Consider the following 10,521-nt stretch of genomic DNA (forward strand, 5'->3'; position numbering starts at 1 on the left):
GTGAGATACCGTTGGCCAAGTTAATTTGGACGTCTAGTTTCTGCCAAACTGGATGGCAACACCGAGACTCTATTTGGATGCTAAAGTGCACTAGGAATTTAATTTTGTCAGAAATGCCAAGAGCCAAAAAGGCACTCCAAGGATCTTTTACATGCCGCGTAATCATTCCGCTGAGGATTTTCTGCTTTCCGAAAATCCGGTGTCTGGGCCGGGGATCGAACCCGCTGACTTGGGCTCAGAAGGCCGACGACAAACCAACTGCGCCACCCAGTCACACAACCCACAGGAGTAGAGGTGCAGATTTCAAGAGATCAGCAAGACATCCTTGCATTTTTATTACAGTGCAAGCAGAAGCACACTGATCGCAGCCAGTGATGCTTGACTTCGGTGATCTGCTGGAAACCGTTTCTTAACGATCAGTTCACTGCGGGACAATGGCGTGTTAAAATTGAGCTATATTTACGTGAATAAAAATTAATTTTGTGTTAAGTGAGTTTTTCAAATTTTGTCACATTATTTACTTTAAAAATTTTCTTAAAGATTCTCAATTATTCTCATAACTAACAAGAAGAAGGTCTATTGCATAATCACAAATTACCGACCATTACTAAAATCTCTAAAGTTCAATTTGACGAACATTCAAAAAACAAAATAGTTCTAAAAGCATTGGACGATATCATAAAACGAAATCGTGATTTTTTGTCAAATTATTTTTTTGCGGTCATCGAAAAGCTAAGGAAAAGCTTTAAATTGAGTACTTGTACTTCAAGAAGATCACAGATGTGATCTATGACCCACACATGTGATCTATGACGTCGTCAGCTCCAGCTGATTGTTTATACCTAAAATGGCGTGTTAGAGTTGAGCTAAGTTTCTACACATAAATTATAATGTTAATTAACGTGAAGTCAATTAAATACAGCCCCGCATCACACATCCAATTTATTGAAATATAAATTCTTTCTCGTATATGTCTTTTACTTAACTTAAACTTATTATTTGTTTATGCATTTTTTTGTTTCCGTGATATATTTCTGTTTTGTATTATACCTGGCGACTTATATACATAACTTTATATGCTTTATGCTTATATGCTTTACTTACATACTTTATCATTTACTTCAGATCGTGCGGTAAACTATGAAAACCGCACAGCAGTCCAACGACAGGAACATTCTAACCCAAGGTTGGGCAAACTACTACCCGCGGGCCAACTGTGACCCACCAGAAGGTTTTATCCGGCCCGCGGATAGAATTCTAACTTTCTGATCCGTGACGAATATAAACAAGATACATTATGCATCAATTATTTTGTCTACTTTTTCTTAAAGCAATTTTTTTTCATTTTTTTTTCCAACATGTTAATATTAACATGTAGTATGTTAACATGGAAATAGTTAACACAGACAGCTTCAATTGGTAAAATGTTGAAAACAGAAGTTATTTATAGAATAGCCGCAGATTAGCTCCAACGAGCGTTTGTCCCTCTCGAGGAGCAGACATAAGGAATCTAACATAGATGAATTGTGCTTTATATGTGGCAGACAGCGCATTTTAAGCTCCAACGAGTGGGCTTTCCTGCCGGTGCGAGTTCTAACATTATTTACCACGCATGGAAAGATTGCACACTATTGCTGTTTCTAAGCATACCAAAGTTTGATTTTTGCAAATCATTACCTTACGCTAGTTCCCAAAATTTAATATCTCATGCCCAGAAAATCAGTGCTATGTTTGCTTCATCTTATATATGTGAATTATTGTTTTCAACTATGAACCTTAGAAAAAAATCATTTCAGAAATAGACTAACAGACAAGCATTTAGCCTCGTTCCTTAAAATAAGCACATCTCCCTTCGAACCTCAATAAAAGGAACTTTTAAAAATGAAATCGCAATTTCATTCATCTCATTAAATATTTAAATTAAAACTTGTATATCGTTTCTTTTAGAAGTTTTTACTCGGCCCACCAAACTTTTTTTTCTCGATTTTTCGCCCTTGACCAAAAAAGTTTGCCCAACCCTGTTCTAACCCATGATACAACTATCATTTTTATTTTATATCCGTCGTTGAACAACCGACCCAATTTTGGGCTTACGACAACTAATGTTCAACTTCATAGCCTTGTAATTTTGAACCCAATCCAGAAGACAAGGGAACTCCTGGATCGGTACTCTCAGAGGTATGATTTGTTATGGGAATATTGAGAACTTTGTGACTAGAGAGTGCATAAATGGCTATTTACTACAAGGAGAGTCTTCGGGCCACGTGGATTGAACCCACCAACTTTTTGACAAGGGCTCAGTGCCCTACCAACCAGTAGGTTATCCTGGCCGTCTATCATTGAAATAATTTTCTGAGTATTGTGGTCGATGTGTATGGATAAAAAAATTTTTAAGCCCTTTGACTAATCACCCAAGTTAATAATTACAATTTTGTACCTGCAACTGGGTTTAATAATTACAATTAGATACTTGCAAGTGGAAAAGTATAATGATTATGCCTAACCATGTGACTTAAATTATATCTCTAAATGACGTCACGTGTGTGTCTGGAACATGATTGACTGAACCTTGATGGTTAATCATTACAATATTAAAGTATCATTTTCTGTCATGGAATGACGGAAGTTAGTTGGCAAATCAACAACAATGAACACGTAATGGTAGATGTTGACCATCAAATGATGATGGACCATCATGAATCGCATTGAAACCAACATAAACCATCAAAATATTTTGATAGGGCATTCAAGAATTTTGACTTCGTTAATGACGATTATTTTTAATAGCTGCAACTGCCGAGAATGTTTTTTCATACATATTGTGAATGTCAATAGTATTTTAATAGCCTCTCGACTTAATATTAAATATTTATTTTCAGAAGTACTTGTAGGCTCCACGTCTAGCTCACTTCACTATCATTCAACATTAAAAAAATATTTTATATTTTTCCAGAAAAAAAAAGATAATTTCGTTTGCAAAATACGTATTTATTTTATTCCATTGCCCTCCCTGTAAAATTTCCTACACATTAAAAAAAAATAATAATACCAAAAAAAACGAACTTTTTTGATTTCATTTATTTATTATTACTATATTTTTCGAGGGGGGGGGGAAGAAGAATAAAAGCGATTAGATAGTCATTATTATAAAGTACATTAAAACGAGAGAGCAAAATCATTTTACTGAATTGTCGATTTGTCTAACATAACTTAACATCGATGTCCAGATAAATTTCATTTTTACGGTTTCAAGATATTACTATTTGTAAATGGTTTCAAACCCGTAAAATAAGAGAAATGTTTCTAACCATAAACTTTACGGTTAATTGGAAGGGCAGACTAGTGCCGATTATCTCCCCGTAATTCTAGAATGAAAATTCTTACAGTGATATAGCGATAGATATTGTAAACGTACCTATTCAAAAGTTCACGAACAATATATTCATGATCGAGGAGCACCCTTAGCGGCGTACGATAACATTTCCGGTCATGGGTTGCTATGCTTTTATTCTCTCGATGATCCCTACCTCCCCAATATAATTAAACACCCTGTATAATAAAAATAAAATAACATTTATAAAAATATAATGACTTTATTTACAGTTATAAGCATTTACGAGTAATTTAGCTTCACTATTAGAATTTCGTCACAGGAATCCAATATATCTTTATGTTCTTTTTCTAATTCCTTTCTGACTAAATCTGATCCATCTCTTCCACATTTTTCAATACTTACATTTCTGGAACAAAGTAGAATCGTTTGAAATACGCTGAAAAAGAAATGTGCTTATGTGTCAATATTAGTTAGTACGGATATAAAATAAAATGGAATAAAATAAATGAAAAATAAATAAATAGAAGGGGAAAAAATCTCCGGGGGGGGATTGGATACACTGCTGTTTTAATTCTACGGAACCTTTATAAACAAACTCCACGAGATAGGTTAGGGCCATTCAAAAAGCATAATTTTGCCTGCCAGTTGGCCAAGCGGGTAGCGTACCCGATTGCGAATTTAATGGTTGCTGGTTCAAATCCAGCTCAGGGCATGGACACCTTTCTCACTGTGTGTTGACCTCTGTGGCAGTGAGCAACGTTGCTCTCCTCCGTGACTTAGGCTTACAGGTTACCAACAGATAGCTAATTTACAATTTAACGGCTTTCTTCCTTTTTTGAAGATTCTTTCTTAAATATATTGTTTCTTGAATATAGTTGGTCGCAATTACAATGCAAACTTTCATTTCTTTCAAAATCTCTATCACCGAATTTAAGCATCACTGGCTGAGGTCATTGTGCGGGTGGGTGACCACTTGGATCAGTCTGTATGGGGGTGTACTGTATTGGTCCTCTTTAACCCCCGTAAACTGCTCGACTTCTATCGTACTACTGTAAAGTGCTCGACTTAGCGCGGGTCGCCGGCTACCGAAGCGAGATCCCCTCTGCAGAGAATCAAAATTGTGATGACGTGTCTTCGGATCATGCTCGGGGATGTTTCCTAGACAGTCGCCAATAGCCCAATGTGCAGCTCGACGTAAATGAACTACAACAACTTAAGAAATCTTTTGCGTTCAAAACTGCTAAAAAAATATTTTGCTATTATACTTTTTTCTAAATTAAATTTTTATTAAAAATTTAAAATATTTCCACTTGCAATTTTTTGTTACATTTTTTTTTAAATTTTGATTTCGAATAAAATTTTGAAAGTAAGAAGATTTTATTGTCTTACGTAAGCACTAATCACACCTTTCCCCTTCACCTTTGTTAGCAAAAAATAAGCAAAAACAATCCCCTTGTTAGGCCTTATGTTATATTGGATAGACCTCTTCAGGCTCATTAGTGATAAGTTTGATGCAAAAGTGATGCACTTCACGTTTTCCCAACAGTAATCTGACAAAAACAGAATTAGCTTTAAATAAATAACCCCAAGAAACTGAGGCAGCACCATGTTACCTGATTAAAAACATAATTCGCTTCAAAAGAAGGAAATAACAGTCGACTTGTTTCAAGCGCTTAAAAAACAAACACCCATTTTCAAGACTTGCCAGGCGAGAATCTGAAGAAACAAAAGCGATTTGAAATGTAAAACGTAAAGTTACTGACAAATAAAATAGAAAAATAAAGGTGAGAAACAAAATTAGAAAAACCACAGTAGCCGAGAGAGAGAGGAAGAAGAAGAAAAAAAAAGATTGAAAACAGAACAAGAAAAAGCACAGTAGCTGAGAGGGGCAAATCAGGGTGAAACGCATTTCCAAGCGCTACGGAGAGGTGGTGAGGAATTAATGTCGTCAGCAAGGGAATGATAATTCATATGAATAGAAAAAGATTCCAGGGCATCAAGATGAGCAGATGTGAGGCTTTTCTTTTGAATGTTTTATTCCCCAGGATTTTAGGTCATCAAAATTAGGATAGCCAGCTAATTAGTATTTTCAAACAAATAATCTGTAAGAATATTTCGAAAAGTAGAAAAAAAGAAGTAAAAGTATTTTTAAAAAATATAAACGATTAATTAACCTGCATAACATTATTTTTTCAGTTTGTTCATTGAAATTCTCCTCAATCCTCGACATTGTTATCAATTCTTTCATTGCTTCAATTAAACTGTAGACCATGCATTCCATCATATCACGCTGGTGATCATCCAAACAATGCAGGAAGCTGTACTTATTGCTTTTTGAGTAATCCTCAAGCTCATTCTCTGAAAATAATAATAAAAATGAGGACAACTGATTTAATAATTAACCCAGAAATGTACAGTTCAGAGTTGGGCGTCTACTACAGTAATCGATTACAACTGTAATTGATTACAGATAATTACTGCTATGTAATCAATTACTTGTAATCACGATTACAAGTAATCATAATTTTTGATTACATCAGAATACAGCAAAAATGTAATCGATTACATTTTTCAATTACCGTAATCAATTACTTGTAATCATGATTACAAACATTCATAATTTTGATTACAACTGTAATTGTGATTAGATAACCAATTACTGTAATAAATTACTTGTTATCGTGATGACAAGCAATCAAACTATTTGATTATATGTAATTATGACCCGTAATTGCTTTTGTTATGGTTAGTTGTAATCGAAATTACTTGGAATCATGATTACAGATGCAATCAAAATTTTGATGAATTGTAATCAAGATTACAAGTAATTGATTACTGTAATCAATTATTGTACTTACGATTACAGCTGTTATCAAAAAATTTTAAAGTTGTAATCACGTTTACAAGTAATTGATTACAGTAATCGACTATTGTAATCACAATTACAGCTGTAATCAAAGTTCTAATCACGATTTCAAGTAATTGATTACTGTAATTGTTTGTTATAATCACGATTACAGCTTTAATCAAAATTATGTTATCTTGTAATCAGGATTACAAGTAGTTGATTACTGTAATCGAAAAATGCAATCGATTACATTTTTGTCCAACTCTGGTACAGTTAACCCTTTTGCAGACGGAGAAAGGAGCGTCAGAGTATATGCACTAAAGAGTATGAAAACGTACTAATACGGCTAATAATAAGAAAATACTAAATTGCAGATTACATCCTTGTGGTATGGGGCCGCTAGATGTAGTATCATATATAACGGCCGGCGGTATCATATATGACTCTGCTCATATATGATACCGCCGGTCGTGAAGGTGAGTATCGCGTGATCACGTAAGTCTGTCTATGGAAAGAACTCCTCGTGCAATACGCCTGGTGCATTGGCGGTGTGTATGATTGCGAGGTTTAACAATTTCAAGTAGGGGTGTCAAGTCAATATTTAAGAAAGGGTTGACTCGGGTAGCTGAGAGAAAGGGAATAATTAGAGTGGTAAGCTCCCTTCTTTGAAATTCGCTATTTCTCGCTTTCATATCAACAAACGGCCTTAATATTTGTGGCAAAGGAAGTTGTTTAGATAGACAAACTATATATGCAAAACTGGATTTACGTATTCGCTAGAAAGGCTAAAGTTTAGGTTCCAAGAACTGTTGTGGAACCAAAATATCTTTTTCTGTTTTGTGAAATGAATGCGTCCCTGTGGCACCTTTATTTTCTTTAAAGAACAAAATTTTATGTATTGCGCAATAAAAGAAAAAGTACGTTATAACCTTATTACTACCAATATGCTTTCGAACTATATCTCTGTTATCATTCCACAACCAAATAATATTTTTATTTTTTTGATAACCGTAGTTGAATAGCCGACTCAATTTTGGATTTACAATTACCAAAGTTCAACCCCGTAGCCTGGTAATTTTGAACCCAATCCAGAAGACAAGAAAACCCCTGGATCAAGTATTGGTAGAAATTTGCCTTCGTGGAGGTGTTTTTGATGGTGGATAATCCACATTTGCGTTACATGGAGGAACATCTCCCACGGTTCGACAAAAAGACTATCCCTTGATCCATCTGCTGAGGAAATTTTATGCCACGACTGAAGTCGGTGCGAGCCGGGTGCAATATTTGTATCGATAAGTCAGCGATGGCACTCGAACTTGGTCACCCCATTAGGAGTCGAGCGCTCTATCCCTTGAGCCACTATGGCTCAACCACGAAATATTATCAAAGACTATTAATTTAATGTTTAATAATCAACAGTAAAAAAAATAAGAGATTTTGCTATTGGTGTATGGCGTCGAGTTAAATAAAATCCGATTCCGTTAAATAGAATCCAATCTTGAATCCGATTCTGAATGTATGAGATTACGGACCTGAAAAGATTTTAATACGAGAAAAAAAAATCATTTAGCTAATTAATAATTTAGTCAGAATACTGCTCGAAGGTCTGAATCTTACCCCGTAATGTAAATTTCACTTTTAGCATATTTCGCCAAATTTCAAGAATTTTTTAAAGCGAATCAAAAGTTTTTTGAATATTATAGTAAAATTTATTTGTTCAAAGATAATTGCGTGTAAAAATAAGTTTTAATAATTTTGTAATATTTTATTTAATGGGTGAAATGCTTTTGAATGCCATGAAAATTGTTTCATCGTTTCGGGCTATGCAATTTTAAATAGCAAAGCTTAACATATGAACTAATTCAGCGAAATAAATTTTTAAAAATATGCCTTTTTTTTAAATTTTATAAATTAAAAACCATTATAATTATTTCATCAAATCTGGTGCTTTGTTATTTAAAATTACTAAACTCTGACAGCACAAATAAATTAGTTGAAGCAAAAATACTTCATATTTCCGAAGATTAATTCCGCGAATTTATAAATAAAATACTGTACTTCAAGAGTTTCAAATTACTTATAAAATATTAGCATTTTCGTTTACCTTCTTCAGAACATCTATCTAAGGATTCACATGAGGTTTCTAGTTCTTTTGAAGAACCAAACAAATCAACGAAACCAAGAAGACCACAGCGATTGGTTTCACTTTCTACGCAATCCAGAATATCTTCTTTCCTGAAATACGATGTTGAATTTTACTACGAAAGAAAAATAGAACAGACAAAAAAATAAAATAAAAACTTCAAGGATTCGTGCCATGCAATGTTTCCGGATTTTCCATAAAAATAATCATAATAAGCAAACCGGACAAAAAATTAGTCACCCTTAGAGAAATCATTAAAAACATAATTTAATAACTCCGCCTCTGGATTTAATATCAGTCTGGATTCGGTTGGGAAGTGAGACCACAAGGTTTTGCATGTACGTCGAATCCAGTTTAAGCTACTCGCTGAGGATTTGATCGCGTAAATCCACCAAATTGCGAGGATGCTGATTTCTGCGTTTTACCCCTTGTTTCAACAAGTTCCACAAATTTTCAATGGGGTGCAAGGCAGGTGATTTTTCAGGCCAGACAAAATGTTATTGAGTGTCTGAGTGAAATTAGTCACATATTCTTCCAGCGCGATTAACTTTACTGTTTTCATCTTGAAAAATAGGGGTATCGTCAGCATACTCTTCATGAAGATGTTGACTGAAAGGCAACACCTGATGATCATCCAGAATGTTCAAATAAACATGGTGGTTCATGTTACTGGCCACCTCATTGAGGGGGACCCAATCCATAATAAGAAAAACACCCCAAAACAGGCCCACCTCCGGCTTGAGCCTGACCTTGCACACAGTAAAGATGAAATGCTCTATCTGATCTTCGGTGCACTCGACGAAGTACGTCATTTGAATAAAGGCAAAAACGTGATTCGTCAGACCATATTACATTCCCCCAATCAGCAACTGTCCATGTTCGGTGACTTCTAGCCCACTGAAGTCGAGCAGCTTTATGTGCCTGTTTAAGCAATGGCTTCTTACGAGGTGTTCAACACCAAATATTCATTGTATGAATCTCCCGTCTCAATGTTTTCTCACTAAAATGGACATTCATTTACAATTCTAACCGGGTTAGGGAGCGATTTTGATTGACAAGTCGTAAAACACGTCTCCGATCCCTTTCATACAAGATCTTTTTCCGACCACAATTCTGACGTCGTCCTTCGTAACCACGTGTATTACACCACTGCTTGTAGACTCGTTGGACAGTCCGCATCGAAACACCAACAAATCCAGCAACTTTATTTACCGTATGACCATGGGCAGGGCCAAACACAATTGCTCCTTTTTGCCACTCTGTCACATTCTTACCCATATTTACACACAATTTCCGCTCGAAACAAAGATATCTCACTGATGGTTACTTGCCTTTGATCACGTTTAGGCAGAGCGCACGAAGTTGAGCTCGTCGCTTGACCACTGCTTCACAGAACGAAACCTAATTCATCGGTGCTTGCGCACTAGTGTGATTAATTTTCTGTCCTGTGAGCTTATATTCGAGAACGCAACGATCTATGAGGGCGTTGTTATTTGAAACGAATAACTACTTGTAGAACAGCACGTTTAGTTGCTCTGGAAATTTCTTCAGTGTAGTATGGCTACGTTTCTTCCTTATTGTGGCTTATTAAATTTGAAAAGAATGTTTGATATACCTTCTTATGCAGGGGACAATATAGATCATAGATCTCGAAATAGAATCTCTCTCTCTTTTTTTTTCGATGTCTAAAACACATTGAAAAAATATTTGTAAATAAACAAAAGAAATAATATTCTTATTAAAGAGAAATGTTAATACTCGAGAAATTGCTCTACTAAACTTAATGATCTGATATGAATAGTCTATTTAAACTTCACATCCCATAATTTTCTGAATCAAATTACAGTACAGAACCCGTTATCCGGAAACCTGAAAACCGGAAAACCAAAAAACCGGAACGAAATTCGATAAATTTTCCCACCATTATAAAAAAAAATTTTTTTTTTCCTTATAAAATTTTAGGATTTTTCGTTCTTTTTTGAAAGATGTTTACCTTACCATCATTTTGGAAATAATCATTAGTGTATTGCTCCATCGTTTTTTCTTCTTTTTAAGATTATTTCCAAAAAAAAATTTTTTTTAGTTGTGTTTAACAATAAAAAAACGGCTTTTTGTAGCGATTCAGAAAACCGGAAAAATCAGTTATCCGGAATAGCGATGGTCCCGATCGTTCCGGATAATCGGTTCCCTACTGTA

The 10,521-nt window shown here is 34.9% G+C and overlaps 1 protein-coding gene across 1 annotated transcript; it reads right to left on the bottom strand.

The window, feature by feature from the left end:
- Positions 1-3,573: 3,573 nt before the first annotated feature.
- Positions 3,574-8,417, bottom strand: LOC107449254 (uncharacterized; the record flags this gene model as incomplete). Its single annotated transcript, XM_043052410.2, is given in 3 exon segments — positions 3,574-3,770; positions 5,509-5,692; positions 8,287-8,417. Coding segments are annotated over 3 exon segments (472 nt in total), but the record flags the coding sequence as incomplete, so codon positions are not given.
- Between the last annotated feature and the right edge of the window lie 2,104 nt (positions 8,418-10,521).

Source organism: Parasteatoda tepidariorum, chromosome 8 (genome assembly GCF_043381705.1).
Source record: "Parasteatoda tepidariorum isolate YZ-2023 chromosome 8, CAS_Ptep_4.0, whole genome shotgun sequence".
NCBI classification, from domain to species: domain Eukaryota; kingdom Metazoa; phylum Arthropoda; class Arachnida; order Araneae; family Theridiidae; genus Parasteatoda; species Parasteatoda tepidariorum.